The 20,230-nt window shown below is 43.2% G+C and overlaps 3 protein-coding genes across 3 annotated transcripts; 2 read left to right on the top strand and 1 right to left on the bottom strand.

Moving 5' to 3' along the window:
* Positions 1 to 382: 382 nt before the first annotated feature.
* LOC138942942 (E3 SUMO-protein ligase ZBED1-like) lies at positions 383 to 3,355 on the top strand. The gene is made up of 3 exons (XM_070313440.1): positions 383 to 416; positions 1,812 to 2,915; positions 2,964 to 3,355. Exons 1-3 carry the CDS (start codon positions 383 to 385, stop codon positions 3,353 to 3,355), a joined length of 1,530 nt encoding a protein of 509 aa, XP_070169541.1.
* Positions 3,356 to 10,963: 7,608 nt separating this feature from the next.
* Positions 10,964 to 12,334, bottom strand: LOC138942941 (stromelysin-1-like). Its single transcript, XM_070313439.1, has one exon. The coding sequence runs from the start codon at positions 12,332 to 12,334 to the stop codon at positions 10,964 to 10,966; it is 1,371 nt and encodes a 456-aa protein (XP_070169540.1).
* Positions 12,335 to 16,849: 4,515 nt separating this feature from the next.
* Positions 16,850 to 17,752, top strand: LOC138942939 (tropomyosin-like). The gene has a single exon (XM_070313438.1). It carries the CDS (start codon positions 16,850 to 16,852, stop codon positions 17,750 to 17,752), a length of 903 nt encoding a protein of 300 aa, XP_070169539.1.
* Positions 17,753 to 20,230: the final 2,478 nt, after the last annotated feature.

Below are 20,230 nucleotides of genomic sequence, written 5' to 3'. Positions count from 1 at the left end.
ATTCATAATATTAAGATCAAAATTGTCAAGATGCGAGTGTCATTCCGCCAAGGCGGGCGGCAAATTCAGCGCGTCAAACCACGTCGCGTAACTTGTAGTCTTTTCGCTTATGTGTCTCATGTTACTCGTGGCGTGCGCTCTTATCGTTTACTGCCATTGTTATCCCGATTATTTTGGAACTATCGCTCCAAGGCGGGCGGTATGTTCAAAATTGAAACATTCAATGCCTAAATTTCAATTGGCGAACGTCGCCGTTAAATTAACACGATTGCCTCGAGAAATAAAAACACGAGCGAGAATAAGCATCGTCGCGATCAGCCGATCGGCGCGTGATCGCTTAATCATAACAAAGAAAAAGGTGCGTGATCGCATTCCTTTTAGAATGAAAAACTGTGACAAACAGCTAGTTCTCGAAGGTTCGAAATCGGAAAAACTTGTTATTCACATCGGCAGAGCGCGAGTTTCAGCGGTCGGTCGATTTAGTCTTACGCTGACACCGATACGAGCTGGTCGATAGCAATCGATCATAGTTTCGAATATCATCATTTCGCGTATGATATTCTTTCGCATATTCGAGCTCGTGTCGCTTACTCAGTGGGAGTACTCGTCTCAAAATCGGTCCGAAGAGTCTTACGCTGACACCGATACGAGCTGGTCGATAGCAATCGATCATAGTTTCGAATATCATCATTTCTCGTATGATATTCTTTCGCATATTCGAAATCGTGTCGCTTACTCAGTGGGATTACTCGTCTCAAAATCGGTCCGAAGAGTTTGCCGCTTACGACGATTCGAGCTGGTCGATAGCAATCGATCATAATTTCTCGTTTCATACTCTCTCGTATAATACTCTCTCATGTCATATTCTCGCTCGTGTCGTTTCGCGCTACTTAGTGTGAACTTCGCGCTGTTTTGTTTAATTTCGCTCGTGTCATATGCGATTTAGTCATTCTCGCTGAAAATTCTCAACCGACATTCTAGCAGACTATCGAGAATCGAACTCAGTGCGAAAGACGCCTCAGTGTTTGTATTCCTACCTGTTATGTACTTATCGAGTTTGTGAGTGTTAAGCGTTTGGAGTCCAAGAATCGACGCGCGTTCACCGTTCCGCGAATGTCCTCTGCCTCGCGCCAAGCAACATCCGGCGGCCGCGTGCAAGATATCCGTTCTCGCGAGAGCTTCTAGCAAGAAGCTCTACAAGATTTCCGATACGCGTTGAAAGCAGTCATGAACAGGACATTTTGAAGATATCCGTCGGAGTTGCGGAATACGTGCCGTCGCTCGCTCCTATTATTCAAAATAAACGAATAATCAAAATAATCCGCATTCAAATCGTTTCTCATTCTCCTTATCCTCCAGCGGATTTACGGATTCGCATAACACACTGCTTCTCGCTCATCTCTGAGCGTTTCTAAAGATTCGGGCGACTTCGTCGAGGTCGACTCCCGAACAGAATTAGATAGTAGATTTTATTATACGGATCGACAATATGTATTTCAACCAAGGATCGACAACGCTTTTAAGCAAATAAAATCATTTGAAGGTAACACACACATATATATATATGTAACAGTTCGCCGAGAGGCATCCGCCATCGCACCACATTCATTCGCCTCCATGGTGTTAGATACAGACTCTAATGTCCAAAGTCAATCTTAAGATTTTAGAAATCAAATATTCAGAGTTAGATATTTTTTTAGTAAAATGAAAAGATTGAATTTTGAGGTTAGGGCCTTTAGGATCCTGAAGAATTACAAAAATTTAAACTTGATTAAACTTATGCATAAAATTCATAATATTTATCTTTTTAGAGGGAGGTGCAAGAGCAGGAGAAATCACCAATGCCATCCTTTTCATGCTTGCCAAAGACAATATGCCTTTCCAGTCAGTAGATAATGAAGGATTCAGGAACTTGATGAAAACTATTGTGCCTCTTTATTCTGTACCTGGAAGAAAATCGATTACAAAAAAAATAGAAGAAAAATATGAGTACCTAGGGACATGTAAAAAACAAAAATTGGAAAAAATTGATTATTTCTCAGTAACGGCGGATATCTGGACCGATGTACTTAATACCGTCAGCTATTTAGGGATGACTGTTCACTACGAATTTGAAGGAGAATTGCAATCCACCACGATTGGTGTTATAGAAATAACGGAGCGATACACCTCTCAAGTTATAGGAAGATGGAGAACGATTTTGCAAGACTGGCACATTGATAATGAAAAAATAGTTGTTGTCGTAACCGATAACGGAGCGAATATTAAAAAAGCGGTTAGAGATACCTTTGGGTCTGTCAAACATATTGCATGTTTTGCTCATTCAATAAATTTGGTCGCTGAGGATCCAATGAATTTTCAAGATGCAATATCATTGTGCGCAAAGATTAAAAGAATTGTCATCTATTTTAAACAATCTACTATTGCTGATGATGCGTTGCGGACGCTCACCGATCTTAAGTTAATCCAAAGCATTGACACACGATGGAATTCAACCTTTGCGATGTTACAACGATTTATTTTACTTTCGAAAAAAGTTGGATCGATTTTATTAAGTAACCCGGATTCACCTGAAATGTTGACTGCATCTGAACTGCAATTAGCAAACGAAATTGTGGAAGTATTGCAACCACTTGAAAAAATTACAAGGAAAGTTTGTGGAGAACGATTTGTCACGGCTAGCAAAATCATTCCATTGATCAATTGCTTAAAAAATAAAAATCAAAAACTTCATGAGAGCCTAAAAACGCAAACTGCACTTTCTTTAGTTGATCGTCTCCAAAACTCTATTTCGATGAGATTTGGACAAATAGAAAACAATGCTATTATGGCAACTTCGACGATCCTGGATCCCAGATTCAAGAAATTACATTTTAATCAGCCCTTGGCATATTTGCAAGCAATCGGTCGTATTGGTAGATGGATGAGAGAATAGGATCATACGAAGGTGTCTAATGATGCAGTTGCTGAAACGAACATTGAAATACCGAACTACACTGATGACCTATGGTCCTTTCACGATGATCTTCTTAAAATGAAGACTATAAATGTTGCGCAACGGCACCAAGACGAGATGCCAACTGACTTGAAGCACTACTTGGATCAACCAATGATAGATCGTAAGGAAAGTCCAATACGTTATTGGTTGAAGCTTGCATCAGTATACCCGACTCTCAGCGTTATTGCCAAAAAATATTTGGCAATTGTTAGAACATCAGTACCTTCTGAAAGATTATTTTCAAGGGCTGGCAATATTTTAACAGATTCCAGGAACCGACTTTCGCCCGATCATCTACAACAACTATTATTTTTAAATTCATTATCCATTAAAGATTGGCAATTAAAAAATGAATAAGTAATTTGGTACTAAAAACAAAGCAGTATATAAAAGTATATAAAAAAAATATATGTAAAAAGTATGTGAAATAAACATATATTTTGTAAATACTTTTTTAATAATATAAAATTTTTCAAAAATTTAAATCCTAATTGTTTAATTACTTATTTCCTTTATTAATTTAAGTTTTAAAAATTTGTTATGGTCACAATTAGCTAAAATTAATTAATTAATTAGATTTATGTATGTTTCAATTATATATAAATAATTTTGTACGATTTTTTAGATCGATTCTTGCAAAATCGATTCTTTGATTCCGATTTTTTAAGAGAATCGATTTTCATGATTCGATTCAGAATCGATTCAAGAATCGATTCTTTTAAGAGAATCGAACATCCCTAGTTCGGGGAAGACGGGAGAAATCTTGAGAGTCGAGAATACGGGAGCCAAAATGAGCATTCGGTTGGTTAAAACAAAGATAACAAATAACAATAATATATTTAAAACGAAAGAAACAAGAGCATAGAGCCGTTCGTATAAATAATAGCCTTGGATGATAGTAATTATTTTACTGGCGAATAAGATATATTATTTCCGCGGAGATCGGCACGACCGTGCGCAACAGTATCAAATTACCGGGCGTTTTACGCGCTTTAACTCGACTTTTAGGCCGCGAGGATTTCCGCCGTACGAGACTTAATTAGGCCGCGACAACTAAAGAAATCTCTCGAATACGCCGGTAACTACTTTACGCACGCTCGTGAATCCGCTTCGACATAATAGAAAATACTAGGTTGCGCGACTCAAATCGGTCCGTTGGTCCGGCTCGCGGTAAGCCGATATACGTCTCAATAACAATGACGATGACCTTTCCGTTGAAATACCGAATATCTAACTCGCATGACTCGCGGAAACTAATAGCGGGCTCACAGACACCCGATAGATTTCTTGTACGAATCTTGAGGATTTCGCTTCCTCCTGACTCCAATTTCTTACCATACTCACGAAACACGCGCTAACAATACACAGAAACAATACGGAAACTATCGATAACGACTGTGGTGTACGAGTCGCGCGGCGCAATACTTTGCGCGAGTCGGAATATCGATCACGCAAAAATCCCGATAATTCACAACATATTATACAGACAAACGCGAAAATAACACTAATGACTGTCGGCGGCGGCGAAGTGAATAGAGAGAGCCTATTTTACCTAATTGGGATGAGCGACATTTGCCCGTCGGCCATGCGACTTAATCTACCAAAAATATTCACCAAGTTAATCCACCAAAACGCGTGGCTCGACAACTATTAAGGGCGCGACTCATCCGAATTAATTACCTACAATTATTCGGCAACAAAATCGGTCGACGACGCTCGTCCCACCGGCAGGAAGTTCTCGATGCTTCTCTTAATCGGTTCGGTATTTCGCTCACTCCTGGGAAAATCTGCGTCTTCTCGTACAGCTCGCCGAACAGTGCCGAGCGAGAGTCCTGCAGGAGACACGTCGGCGCGATAAATCGCTATCGCGCCACTTGTGGCGCTTTCGCGTTACGCAGGGCCGTCCTGCGGTCCTCGCGATCCTTGTTGTCATCACGGCCGTGTTGGTGGGCTCCTCGCCCCGAAATTTCCTAAATCGGTTGTTGCTTGACTGACAGATGCGGAATTTCGGCAGCGTCCGATCGGTTCTCTGTCCTATCTCGAAAAATAGGTCCATGGTCAAGAATCCTCCCGCCGCTCCGTCCTTGGGACTCCCTCGCTTCGCGCGGGTGGAGTGGCCGCCCCTTCGGCCGGTTCCTTCCGGTCCTTCGCTTCTGTTCCTGATGTCTCCTGTGTCCTGGACTCCCGCTCTTGGCCGTCGCTCTTCTCTCTCCCTCTCCTTCCGCCGGATGGGATCCCGTCGCTCGACCTCGTGCCGACAACCAATTCGTGGGCTCATCTCGAGCTTACATTTCCGATCCTACCAACCGAAAGTCAGATCCCGCTGATCTGACCATCCGGCCGCTCTCTCCCTAAATTAGGAAGACGCAGGCTCCCGAAAAACCGCCCCCGATCGGGCCATTCGGCCCTTGTGACGGACATCCCAAAAACGTCACGTCACAATATATAAAAATACAAAGTTTAAACAGGTGTATCTCTTTTTTTTAGCGTGATCTCGATCGTACGTCCACTCACTAACTGGGCGCCCCTGTCGCTCTCGTCTACGCCCTCTCTTTTTTCTCTCGGCCGGTAACATTTTTCGAGCTGCGAGGTCAGATCCCATAATACTTAAACAAATATTTAATTAGATTGACCAAACGTTTGATGAAATATCGTGATGATCTATATTTCATCAGACATTGGTCAATCTAATTAAATATTTTTATCAGTGTAATTTTTATACGGTTATATACAATTTTATATACGTTATTAATTTATTATTCATTACAATTTGAAACTTAAAAAAGAATTTGGGATATAATCACCATCCAGACTGTAGAAAATGGCCGAATAGGTTAATAGCCGGATTATAAAAAAGTAGCCGGATTGGCCGGATACCGGATAATTGCCGAATATCCGGCACATCCTTAATTTTGATGAAGGAAGTGGAAATGATAAAACTGACATCTCAATTCAAAACTATGATTTTCAAGACAACTATGATGTGATGATTCCGATGACTTTTGAATGTATTGATAATGTTAACGAATATTTTAGTAAATATAAGCTAAATATATTATAAGTATATTATAAGTATATTATAAGTATATTATAAGTATATTATAAGTATATTATTATCTATTAGAAGTAGTATTATAAGAGAAATTTTAATCTACCTTTTGGCTTCAGTTTCATTGCCTCATTTTAGCAAACACATAATGCTCATCATTCCTAGATATATGGGTGGTTGAATCTAAGAGGGCTTCGTGAAGTGGGTCAACTCAAGATTAATGTTGGGCAAGATTAATTTTGGACATTGTGGGTAATACGCTAAATATATCCAATAAACAGAGAACTAGGACAATTAAGTAGAGATACTATGCGGGTTCTAACTCAGGTCCTCCGAGGGAGGGTGAGGGGCGAGGGGAAACCGGCGCGGGGGGTATGACGTCACGCGGGGAAGGGGGCTGCGGCGGAACGGTAGGCGCGGGGGCCGCGGGGAAGAGGGAACGCGGCGAAGGTACGATGCCGCGAGTAGGTGTAACAGGGACAGCGCGAGGCGTTCGCAATGTGTAAGAGTGGGATAGCGTCCGCATGCACTTGAGAGAGAGAGAGAGATAGCGTCCGCGCATGCACTTGAGAAAGAGATAGCGTCCGCAAGTTAAATTTTGCAGACTGTGCATATCTATTACACAGTTTTTATTCATACATAAAGGATGGGATAAATAATTAAATTCACGGATAATTAGTAAAATAACTTATTTATTAGAAGCCTCGTGAAGAATATTATTTACTGCACATGTCAACAACTCGCAATCTATGAGCGATTCGCTGTTAAACATATCACTTTCATGTATTGTTTTTGCAGCGTCGCATACATTAGCGATATTATTCTGTTGTAAAACAGTTACAAATTGTTTGAATTTTTCATTTACAATATGCGTATTTTCGCATAACCAGTAATACATATGATCTATACATTTTTCAAAATCGAATAAATATAATAGAGTTGGCGGTTTCATATATAAAGAATTATTGGATAATCCTATTTTTATAATATTCGAATCAGATATTTTAACCACTTCGAATGTCAAATCTCGAATCCGCAATGGAATTTCAGTCGATTGTAGAAGCCGTTCAATGTCCGTACGTTTCTGCATTAGCGATTTCCACGTTTCAAAAGGCAATATTATTTGATTGCCCCGATTATCGCCGAGAACCAATTCCACGCAAGATAGCTCCAACGTTTATTCCAATGTCCAAATATTTGTACGACGTCGGGGTTAAGGCGTATCGTCTTCCGAGTATACGAACCGCGCGACGAGGCTCGGATGAAATGCTGGGGAGTAAAAACAATATTATTTATATAAATATTTAAAAAGTGTAAAAAAAATTTAAAAAGTGTAAAAATTCTTCAAGTTAATTAAAACTTACTTGTTACATTTTTTTTCTTACACGGTGAAGTTTCATCAGCATCTTGAATCGGAACGTAATAATTCATGCGGCTTTCTTCATTGGGATACATTTTTATATGAACCTTTCGCACAAGTGATCGATGCAATACTGAAGGTATTGAACATATTTAAAATATATATTAGCGTTGCAAAATTGCAATGTAGTGGGGATTATTGATGACGCTACAATTTTTTCAATTTTTCCATTCAAGCGCCGATATACGGCTACTTGGCGATGACATCATCACCAGGTGTGAGATTTAGCCGAATGCACAAAAATGCAACGTAATATAAAATTTTCAAGCGCCGATGTGCGACTGCTTCGCGATGACATCACCCATAGATATCAGATTTCAAACGCGCGTGTCAAAACACGACAAAATCCTAAAATATAAGGATAATCCTTATGATTAAATTGCACTAACATTGGACAGCTGCTTGTAATTTGAAACTTTTGCGATGCGCCTAGGATTTTACATCATCTTTAGACGACAAAAAAAAATGCAGTAATCGACATTAGTCAAAACGTATGTGACAAATCGCGAAATAAATTTAGTTGATACACATGATGGAAAGAGGCATCAAGATAGAATATAAAATCATGGTAAAGAGGCACACCCTGTCAGTATTTTCGCAAAGAGTTCCGAGACAAGAGCTATCAATAAGCGCATCTTGTTAGCAAAAATTTTTGGCATAAAATTAGAAATATGGCGGAAAACAATGCCGAACAAATTCTGCGCGAGCAATCTGCAAGAGTGAATTCGATAGAAAAGTACGTTGCGTGGGAGCAACGATGCGACGAATATATCGAATCGGTGGAAGAGCAAAGTCGAATCAAACGTCCACGATTATCGATCGGGATTCGACAATCGTTGATTGCCCGAATTGCACGACTCGAGGGATTGAAGAAGTCGTTACGCAGGCGTTTTGTACACGCCGGTGCAGAATGCAGCACGCGGCAACACAGATTGATTTGGCGAGAGATCGATACGGCGTTCGAGAGCCGCATATTGACTGGTGCGGTTATAAATCATAATCACATCGAGCCTCGCCAATTTTTCGAGGATGCTAAAGATATTGTACTCGAACACGTGCAAACTATGCTGAAAAAACACTTTAATGTGAAAATTAATACAGTGTTCAATGGTGAATTTGTGACAGGTGATAAGCGCGCAAATAAAAGTATCAATACGGGAAACTATGAACTCTTTCGCACATCCGATTTACGCGAATGGTACAAGCGGTGCGTACTGAGCCTATTCTAGCATCGCTCGAAGAATTTCAGGAACGCGATAGCGGGTGGGCATTGTCGCAAATACTCGATTTAAATGTAAATATAAATAAATATAATCGTTTGCGCGCGGGATGTCATATAAAATTACCGCGAGAAATAACAATGAAGCGAGCGGTGATCAACGTGCAATCTAATGACAATGCGTGTTTCGCGTGGTCTGTGGTCGCCGCTCTACATCCAGCCGAAAGAAACACGAATCGGGAATCTTCGTACTCTCATTACACGACAGTGCTGAATCTCCATGACATTAAGTTTCCAATGACTGTGAATCAAATTAAAAAATTCGAACTTGCCACGATATCTCAATCAATGTAAGTAGGATAGTATGGCCGGTTTTCGCTTAGTTTGTTGTGAGTGTGAGAAAGAGGTTACCGTTGGGGAGGAAGAGAGAGAGATAGTTACGGAGCAGTTTGTAGGCGCCCGAGGGATGGAGATCGGGCTGGGCGGGTGTATGGGGGGGTAAGTAGTGTGAGAGGGGAAGCGCGGCCGGAGGGAAGCGGTGGGTACGAGTCGCCGAGAGCGCTCGAGATATGGCGCTCGGGGGGTGGCGGTTCCTCCCGATTCGCGACCTTGACGCGACTCGTTTTTTAGGGGCGCGCGCCGCTTCTAGCGCGCGATTCGCTGTCGCGATTCTCTAGGGGGGCGCGCCGCTTCTAGCGCGCGATCCGATGTCGCGATTCTTTAGGGGGGCGCGCCGCTTCTAGCGCGCGATCCGCTGTCGCGATTCTTTAGGGGGGTGCGCCGCTTCTAGCGCGCGATCCGCAAGCGGGCGGCGGGCGCCCGGCGTCGAGGGGGCGGGAGATCGTCGGTGGGCGGTCGAGCGGACGGAGGGGCGTCCCTCGTCGCTCTCCTCTTCTCGAGGCGCGCGTTAGCGGCGATACGAGCGCGCTTGTCGCTTTAGCGAGATAGCGAATCTTCGAAAGGTCGTGAAATAAAGAGATATCGTCGTTCTAGCGAAAGAGGAGAAGTGTTTTTATTGTTTTCTTTTACAAATTTTTTAATATATTAATAATACGATAATACGAGTACGCGAGTAAGCGTATCACGATTCTCCGAAGACCAGAGCCTGCAGTCCGCAATCGATTATATCGTTGCGGTCGAAGTTATCGCTCTCGCGTATCATCGCGGAAATAAGCGCCTTATCGCGAGCGCCTGCCGCGATGTCGAGGAAACGAGTTAGCTTATTGTCCACGCGCGCGGTTAAACCGCTTAAAGATGCAACGATGCGGTTGACGCAAAGTTCCAGATTTAATATATTTACGACGGTACTCTTCGATACGGCTAGACGAATTTTAGGCGTTTCGAGACGAAATATTCGGAGATTGTTGAGTTTGCCGAATCGTAGCATCAACTGTCCGATGTGTATTGGCGTCGGACGCGCCTCATCGCGCTCGTCGGAGCGAAAGTGCGACAGAAGCGCGGGTCGTAGATCGAGCAGTTCCTTCCACGTATCCGGCGTTAGTGAGATCTCTTTGCCGTGACAATCTCCGAGGACGATTTCTACGAAAGAGGGTCGGCTGACGTTAACGCTGATTTCCAGATGTTTATATGCGGTTTTGGTCAATCGATAGCGTCTTCCTAAGATTCTGAGCGGTCGCGCGACCGAGACGTCCGCGTCGTGTCTTGGCGTTCGATCGCGATCTCGTCTAAAAATAGATATGAGCGATGAGAGAAACGGTGCTAGCAAATTATTAGTTCGAATAAATGTTTGATAGTCTTACGCATTGTCCATTTTAGCTTTTTTAGCGTATTCCGCGCTATCTTCGCGGTCTCGTTCGGTTAGTCTCGATCGATCGTCGAATGAGTGTTGCTGCTGCGGTTGTCCCCCCATTGTCGCGTACATCGTCGCTCGTTCTTTCTCGTTTGTTCTTTCTCGCGCGTTAGCTTCGGTGTTCTCCGTCAATAATGAAGCGCTTAACGGATAGACGGTCTTTATATACTCGCGTAGAGATCGCTTCTTCCCCTTTCGCGCGTTTTCTCTTATATATTCTATTTTTAAAAAATAACGGTAGGGTCGCTCTAGTCGTTCTCATCGTCGATCCTCTCTCTCTCGGTCGCGTCGTCGAGACGATAGACGCGACTAAAGAGATCGCGCAATTGCCTTAGCAATCCATCCGTAGGACACTGGATGCCGAGCGCGCGTAGATCGAAAGGACCCGCCGAGGTTACGATATTCGTGAATTCGTTGAAGGCGTAAAATTGACGTTTGGCGAAGAAATATAGATTACCATCGATGTATCAGAAGGCTGACGTTATCACGGACGGAATTCCGGGAAATATATCTTTTAATGGAGCGTGTCTAACGACTATCATGTGACACTCGTCGATTTCCGCGACTTTATCATCGTCGTATATAGCGTAGGTTCGTCCCGTGTGTGTATTTATCGCTGCGTTGATTTTAATGTTTCGGGGAAGTCCGATATCGTGGAGATATCTCGGCCAATCCGATTTTAGTTTAAGACTGGGATATTCCGCGAGGTAGATCGAATCGTTCGCGAATAGCGCGAGATCGCCCGAGGGTCTTCGATACGCGGCGGATAGACGCGTGAAATTCGCCGGTAGAAACGTCGCGTAATCCGTGAGCGTCATGGGTCTACCGTAGCGTTTCTCGGTCATGTCGACCGACCATACATTGCGGCGATTAGCTATATATAATCGATGATTCATTATTAGCGCGGCGTCCACGCGCCGCAATGCGCAGAGATCCGCGCGCGCTGGGTCGGTCGGCGCGATGCTCGTCGTCGCGGGCGCCGCGGTGGTCGCGGGAGTCGCCGTCGAATAGTTTCCGTCGTCGTGAGATCCGTATAAATTCTGTATAGCGAGAATGTCTTCTATGCTCAACTTAACTGGAAATTGATTCTCGATGTCGGGTATATACGGGAACATTATAGAGTCATTGCGCATGCTATGCTGTAGACCCAATGCGTGGCCGATCTCGTGCGTTAGCGTTTGTAACAGGTGATGCGTGTCGGGAGGATTTTTGTTTAGATACACGTACCACGGTTCGGAATCGTCGACGTGTATCTCCGATGTGAAGTCGGTCGTTCCAGAGGGAAAGAACGCGTGAGCTAGGGCTCCTCCCGGACCGTCGAAGACCGCCGGGCAAATACCGACGTTCCGACGATTCGCATAAGTGTGCGCGCCCATTCGATACGATATCAATATATCGGGGTGTAACGGGTCGCGCGCGAAAGTTAGCGATGAGTTCGCCGCCCATAACGCGAACGCCGTTTCGGCCGTTCGCGAGATTTCCTCGCTAGCCACTTGAAAATTCCACGCGAGACGCGTCTTCGGCCATTTTCGCGCGATCGGGCTATACGCGCGATCGGGAATGTCCGCGAGACCGCATCGCGGTTTACGCCTAAGGTGAAGCGTAACGGCCTCTAACGCGCCGTTTCCCGACAATTGATAGTATTCTTGAAACAGCGATAGCGCGCGACACAGAGACATCGCGTTATCGGACGACAGCGATTTTCCATCGTCCTTTAGAAAACCGTACGCGCGCAGGAAACGGAGCGCTTCGATCTTCTCCGAGTCGAAGGGTGCGGTGATCGTCGCGGCGACGAGCATCGTCGCTAGAGCGAGAAGAGCCGTCCTCGCGTTAGTCATCGCGCGAAGCGGGGAAAGACGCGATAAACTATCGAGAGACGCGGTAAACTATCGAGAGACGCCGGGCGCGATTGATTCGCGCGTTCCGCGAGACGCCTATTTTTATCGTCGACGAATAATGTGAGTGGGTGGGAGGGAGGGAGAAGGAACCGCGTCTGTTTCGACGTTGAGCGTTCGGAATGCGCTTTATCTAGCGGACGCGCTCGAGTTCCTCTTTTGTTTTTTCTATTTTATTATTCGTTTGTCCTCTAAGAAGGACACTCGATGAGCGATTAAAGATATCCCTTTCAACGATGCGCGTTATCTAACGGATGTTTTCTGTTATTTCTATTTTATTATTCGTTTGTCCTCTAAGAAGGACACTCGATGACCGATTAGAGATATCCCTTCCAACGATGCGCGTTATCTAACGGATGTTTTCTGTTATTTCTATTTTATTATTCGTTTGTCCCCTAAGAAGGACACTCGATGAGCGATTAGAGATACCTCCTTCCGGCAACGATAAATTAGAGATACCCCTTAAATGCCCCCTAGATACTCCTTTTCGGCGATGATTATTTCATTGTTCGCCGAGTATTCGGAATGCGCGTTATTTAACGGATGTTTTTTGTTATTTCTATTTTTATTATTCATTTGTCCTCTAAAAAGGACACTCGATGAGCGAGTAGAGATAAATCGTACCGCGACATCCGCGCGTCGATTTTTATAAAACGCGAGATCGTTTCGAGAAGTGTCAAAGTATTCTCGCTCACGAGACAACGAAACGGTGGAACGCGAAGTGGCGAAAGGTAAAATCGGTCGCGAACTGTTCGATATGGAACGAATCGAACAGATAATTAACGCGGCCGATTATATTAATGTAAACGGAGATTTAATCGCGATAAAGTCCTACGTTCTGGGGGACCTCGCCACGGATTTACGTACGGAGGCGCAAGGTGTTATTGAGAATAATCCGGATTCGTTTAGACTCGCCTTTCAGTTGAACGAAGACGTAGATATCGCGCGTTTAATGTAAGTATCCGATTGAAATTATAATAAATTATAATAAATTATAATAAATTATAACGTTTTACTTTTACTAATTTTTATTTTTTACTAACTTTTATTTTTTACTATTTTTTACTAATTTTTATTTTTTACTATTTTTTACTAACTTTTACTTTTACTAATTTTTACTTTTGTATTTCATACAAGAAATAGAGGGCTGTATAAGAACGGTGCGAGAATCGCTCTACGATTTAATAACTAAAACGAGGACTATGCTTGAACAAGCGCAAAGCGTTCATTGTGCGTGACGCTCGCCGACGCGACGTCGCGCGAGCCCCCGAACGGTTCGACTTAATCGGTCGGCTTCACGAGCGCGAGCGCGACTTCGCCATCCCCGAGTTAATCGGTCCGCTTCGCGAGAGCAAACGCGACTTCGCCGTTCCCGAGGTTAGGCGAGTCGTCGCATTGCCGATTAACGAGGAGCCCGAATCGCGACCGATCGGCGAGGAGCTCGAATTGCGATCGATAGAGGACGAGGCCGAACCGGCGACGATCGACGAGGGTGAATTGCGGACGGGTGTACGATTGGCGAACTACGAGCCTGAATCGCAACCGTTCGACACGAAGTAATTTTACGCGTTAATGAAGCGCATTTGTAAGATATTTTTATGAATAAACGCTATACGTTAAGCGAAGCGTCGATTCTTTACGCTTCTCTTTCCTTCTTCCGCATCCTCTCGTTTTCGCGTTTCTCGTAGTAACCATCCGTGTCCGCATTAAGTTTGTATTTTGGTAACAAAATTTGCTGACATAACTTGACAATAAATTGATGGCAAAAACCGAATAAGGCTTGATATAATAACTTGACGTTAAAACTATTTAAATAGTATATTTAAATAGTATATTTAAATAAATTTAAAATCTCTATAATTAAGTTTGTTACGCGATCGTGATAAAGAACGTGACCGCGATAAAGAAAAAACGCGGTTCGTTTGTATAACGTGTATTTTGTAACGTGTATTTTGTAACAGTATAAGTATAACTAATATATTCATGATTAAACTTATGGATTACATTATATATAACTTAAATTTATAGAATAATATACAATAATATACAATATAATTTATAATATAATTTATAATATAATTTATAATATAATTTATAATATAATATAATTTATAATATAATTTATACAATTACAATAATACAATTTATTTTAAATATAAAATCAATCGCGCATATCGCGCAAACGATCGCGTCGCTCGAACCACCAATCGTGCAATTTACACGCGTTTTCTAACGCGCAATTTTTCGCGTGATATCCGCAGCGAAAGGCCCGCGAAGCGTTCAGAGTTTCCAAACGTTCGATGTCTTCATAATCAGCGTCGATAATCTCGACGGAGACGGCTATGTCGTGATCGTCGGCGACGTTTCCTAAAATCTCGATCAGCCACTTCTTCTTCTCGTGACCTTTGACATAGATCTGCACTGTCGAATCGGGACTAGATCCTCGACATATAGCGTCTCGAACGAGTTTTTTCATCGACCCGTAATTCGTGTGTCCACTTTAGCTGGTGATGATTCGATATCAGCCAACACGCTCGCGATTTTTCCGCTCTCGTGAGCAAATCCCACGACATTGGCGGGCGAAAGATGTGATGCGTCAATTCCACGCCATTTCTTAACACGGCTACTTCTTTCGCGACGAATTTTTCGTTAACTACGAAACCTTGAAGATCGACGAAAATCGGCGCGTCCATCGTCGTTGTTAGCGATACTCGAAGTGTTTCTTTCTAGATTTTTTCTAAGCGTTTTATTCTTTCTCTATTTTTTTCGAGTATCGTCGTGCTTACACGATTCTGTGCACGACATTAGTGAGCGGATTGTACTCTACCACTCGATCGTGAATAATAAGACAGTAAGCTGTGGTGTTAGAGGGGATATTTTCCTTGCAGTCAAATTCTATGCGAACGTCCACGGTAGCGCTCTTGATCGACTCGTTCTGTCGAGAACAGTCGATGACTACGAGTGGGCCGTGAGTTATTGCTTCTATCTGTGCCAAACGTACGCTAAAATACCGAAGCATTTGATTCGAGATAACGCGAATCTGTTAATTCTCTTTAAACAGGACGGCACTAATTTACGTCACGCATACAACGATCACGTGAACACGAATATGTCGTACGAGAATTTTCACGCGCTATGTCGCGCATGTTGGCGGTATAAATATAGTTTCTTAGTGATCGACAAAGATAGCGCGCTTCGCGCCGGTAGATACAGGCGAGGATTTAACGACTTCATTGTACCGTAGAGCGATCAGTCGTCGCGGATACGTCGAACGCGTCGATCGCTCTCTCCCGCGAGTTAGAAGAAGTTGCAATGGCCTCGACGGATATCGGTGAACGCGAAAAGACAGCGAAAGAGATAGCTAAGACGCGCGCGTCGATTCGTAAAAAACACAGAGCATTAAAGACCGGCAAAATGGAAAGCGAGATCGCGATAGAGAGTCGTTTCAAACCGATCGTCGAACTGCTGCGGCGTATTGCTGATCGCGCCGAGCGAGACGAGATAGAGCGAGACGAAATTAAGCGCGAAACGATAAAACGAGACGCGATCGACGCCTCACCTTCGACAACGAGCGTCGAGGAAAAATGGAAAGACGAAGCGCTGACTCTCGTGTGGAAAAAACCTAAGGCGAAACGAATACGCGCGCGACGACGATTGAACGCCGTTTCTACTCCATTAAACGAGTCTTTCGTCGAGAGAGATCCATTTGCACGAAACGAAACCGAAGAGTACGAAACGTTCGAATCCGAGAATCTCGAATCGTCCTCGACGCTCGAAATACCCGTTAGGCAAATTTCGCGAATTTCTCAAGATCGCGAGATATCGCACGGTCGACTAGGACCGTTAGGGCGAAAATATATGGGGACTCTTCTCGGCGGAGAAGCGCCGAACGAGATCGATCACGTTTACGGAGTTTACATCGGCGAGAAAAGCGCGATGCTCGGCGATAAACGATTCGACGTAGACGCGAATGATTCCATATTCATAGATGAGATTATATATATCGGTACTCCCGGTTTGTACGAATTAATCTTTATGAAAATTCCTAATAGTCTCATATATACAGAAAAGGATAAATTAACATACAGAAGTATATTGTTAACAACGAACGCTCATAGACGCGATCATGATGCTAAAGAATCTGTCTTAGGAAATAAAGGATACAAATACAAATTCATTATCGCTCCGCTTATTCACGGCAGCGGCGCGAAAAAAACAGGCGCGGGTCGCGTACCGTCGACTATGCGTGTCACGAACATTAAAATCGGTTACGTCCATTGGGACGATCCGAACGAATTAGTGGATCGTCTGCGATTGTTAGATGCTTCGCGTCGAGCCGGCAACAACGCTCACGAAAACGAGATTCTATCGATAATCGAGGAGCTTCGCGAGACAGGAGCGATCGTATAAATCGAACCGTCGCGTGGATGACCGTCGCAGTCGTACGCGGAATTCGCGATGTCCGTGAGCAAATTCGGCTCACCTCTAAGAAACCGAGGCTACGACGCGAGAACCGGAAGACTACGTCCGGCTATCGAGTCTCTGCGAAATTACGTGCGCGATAACGCGCTGTGTCTAAGCTCTTCCATCGAGTACGACGCGAAAGAGCGCAAGATAAAACGCTTAGCTCAACCTGAGGAGGACGCCGATGCGACAAGCAAAAGCTACGTCGAGGGAATCACATCGCAATTGAGAAAAGACGCGGACGAGGCGGGGCAGGGCGTCATTCTACTGTTCACGAGACTCGCTCAGCTAGATAGCGCTTTGGGTAAACGAATAGACGTCGCGGAGAGTTTTGTTTCCGAGATAAAAACGCGCGATGACGTTCTGAGTAAACGAATAGACGCTGTGGAAAATTCCATTTCGAGAATAGAAACGAGCGCTAACGCTCTAGATAAACGGATCGATGTTTTGGATAAACGAATCAGAGATTTAAGCGATCGAATCGAGGTCGCGAAAAATACTATATCGCTCAACACGGCGGAGTCCTCGACGAGAAACGCGAGCGATCGTAAAATAATATTCAATCAAGGTAAAGCAATACAGGAACTAAATAAAAAATCGCGCATCGCGGCGAATTCCGCGGTGAAATCCGAGACGAAGATACGAGAATTGGAAAATTCAACGTCGCGATTGAAGAGAGACGCGGACGAGCTATCGGGAAGAGTGAGGGAACTGGCAAAGATTAGCGGACGCGGCGAGCCGCTCGAAAGAAAGATTAGCGGGAGCGGCGAGCCGCTCGAAAGAGGGATTAGCGGGAGCGGCGAGCCGCTCAAAAGAGAGATTAGCGGGAGCGGCGAGCCGCTCGAAAGAGAGGTTCAATCCAACGTTATTTTCGGGAGAAAGAGAAGAGAATTATGAGCGTCGAGAAACGAAAACTAGTCGAGGAATTGCACGCGCCCGCGAGAAGAAACTTTCCGCGTCGTCGCGTTGCGGTGCGCGGGTACGACGATCTATGGCAAGCGGATGTGGTCGAGATGCGTCCTTATGCGAGACTCAACAAAGGCCACAACTACATACTCACCGTTATCGACGCATTAAGCAAATACGCATGGGCTGTACCGCTTAAGAGCAAAAGCGCGAACGAGGTTACTCGAGCGTTATCTAAAATAATGCGAGACTCTAAGCGGTGTCCGAAAAATCTGCAGACCGATAAAGGAAAAGAATTTTACAATGTCGGTGTGCAAAATTTCGCGAAGAAGCGCGGAGTGAATCATTATTCGACATACTCGGTGATGAAAGCGTCGATAGTCGAACGATTCAATCGTACGCTCAAAAACTCTATGTGGAAATTCTTCACGCTAAACGGAACGTACAAGTGGATCGACGAATTACCACGACTCGTCGAGGAATATAACGCGCGAAAACATCGCACTATAAGTATGAGACCTGTCGACGTGACTCCAGCGATCGCCGATAAACTTTTAAATACTGTATACAGCAATATAAAGATCGCGGCTCCGGCGAAATTCAAAGTAGCCGATCCGGTACGCGTCAGTAAATTTAAGACGATCTTCGAGAAAGGCTTCACACCCAACTGGACTACAGAGATTTTTCGAATAACTAAGATACAACGGACTAATCCCGTAACGTATCTGTTAAAGGATTCGCGCGGCGAGCCCATCGCTGGAGGATTCTACGAGCACGAGTTGCTGCGCGTCGGCGATCCCGACGTGTATCTCGTAGAAAAAGTGCTGCGTCGAAAGGGCGACGAGGTTTACGTGAAATGGTTAGGAATGGACGAATCGCACAATTCTTGGATAAATAAAACAGCTGTATTATGATAAAAATGTATTTTTATTAAATAAAACTACATATATTAAATATTATAACTATACATATATTAAATATAACTATACATATATTAAATATAACTATATATTAAATATAACACTTTTTTTATAAATAGCTTGTAATTTTGTACGAGTTCTCTCTCGCGCTCCACATAAATTCTTTCTCGCGCCGCTACGCGGCCGCCACATCCTGCGTTCTCTCTTTCGCGCTTTATACGGACTCTTTCTCACATTTTATATACATTCTTCATCGCATTGTTAAGCGAACGTCGTATCTCGCGGTAACCTTTTTCTCGCGTTGCTCTATATATAACACTTTCAAAAATATAATAAAGAGTCATGGAAATCATCGCTCTGTCTAATTCGCGGTTAATCTCGCCTCGATTTATGGTAAGCTTCGTTGCGTTCTCTCTCGCTTGCATGTAGCATGATATATGCTCTATGCTAATGAGAGAGAACGCGAGAATTTGCCAAATCGAATCCAGATTAGCCGAGACTTAAACAGAATGGTGGTTTCCATGATTTTTACATCGCAAAAACACGCGCGAGTTTGTCTTTTTGGCGTTATATACGAATTTTTTCTCGCGTTCTATACGAGTTCTCTCTTGCGCCGCTATGCGGCCGCCGTATCCTGCGTTCTCTCTTTCAAACTTTATACGTACTCTTTCTCGCGCTCTGTATATATTCTCTATTACGTCACTATGATAACATCAAAACTCGCATTAACATTTTTTTCACATTATTCTATATAAAACACTTTCGAGAACATAATAGAAAGATCGTGAAAATGTCCGATAAGTCCTATTTATAATAGATTTTAACAAAATCTATTACATATAAGACTGATCGAACATTTCCACGATTTTTTATTAAAATCTATTATAAATAAGACCGATCCATTTTTATTAAAATCTATTATTAAAATCTATTATTATAAATAAGACCGATCGAATATTTTCATTTTTATTAAAATCTATTACAATAAATTATATTCAAATTATATTATTCGCGCAAAACGCGTGTTCTACGAAACGATTCGTAGAACGTCCACCGATGTTTCGAGTCTCGAAATTCCAAATCAAAGAATACAAACCTGTGATGTAAAATTTATATACTTTGATATGAAATTTAGAAACGCGTCTCTTCACGATAATTCGTAGAATGTTAATCAACGTAAAACGTTCACGAATGTTTCGAGTCTTAAAATTCCAAATCAAAGAACACAAGCCTGTGATGTAAAACTTGTATACTTTGATATGAAATTTAGAAACGCGTCTCCTCGGTATAATTTTTTCTTTTGAGTTAAAAACATGTATTTTAGTTAGAAGTTCTTCTCGAACTATTATTTTCGGCGCGACCGCGAAATATTATATCGAAAATACGATGGTAATATATTATTTATAAAATGTGTTTATACTAATACTAACAATAAACTACTAAAGTTTAAATGTTTTAAGAAACGTATAGTATTTTCTTGATATACGTTTTTTCGCTCCTTACAGCGGTATTTTATAATGTCCCCACGGTAACGTATCCGTAGTTCCCG

This window comes from Polyergus mexicanus, unplaced genomic scaffold, assembly GCF_030449975.1.
Source record: "Polyergus mexicanus isolate NDT 795.1 unplaced genomic scaffold, iyPolMexi1.0 SCAF_24, whole genome shotgun sequence".
NCBI lineage: Eukaryota > Metazoa > Arthropoda > Insecta > Hymenoptera > Formicidae > Polyergus > Polyergus mexicanus.
This window is presented reverse-complemented; position numbering and strand designations above follow the sequence as displayed.

Bases quoted from the DNA above. Each gene is read 5' to 3' on its own strand.
- LOC138942942 (XM_070313440.1), top strand. From the start codon at position 383: ATGAAAAACTGTGACAAACAGCTAGTTCTCGAAG. The intron at 417-1,811 runs GTTCGAAATCGG...TTATCTTTTTAG, and splicing joins CAAACAGCTAGTTCTCGAAG to AGGGAGGTGCAAGAGCAGGA. The intron at 2,916-2,963 runs GTAGATGGATGA...CTAATGATGCAG, and splicing joins GCAAGCAATCGGTCGTATTG to TTGCTGAAACGAACATTGAA.
- LOC138942939 (XM_070313438.1), top strand. From the start codon at position 16,850: ATGTCCGTGAGCAAATTCGGCTCACCTCTAAGAAACCGAGGCTACGAC.
- LOC138942941 (XM_070313439.1), bottom strand. From the start codon at position 12,334: ATGACTAACGCGAGGACGGCTCTTCTCGCTCTAGCGACGATGCTCGTC.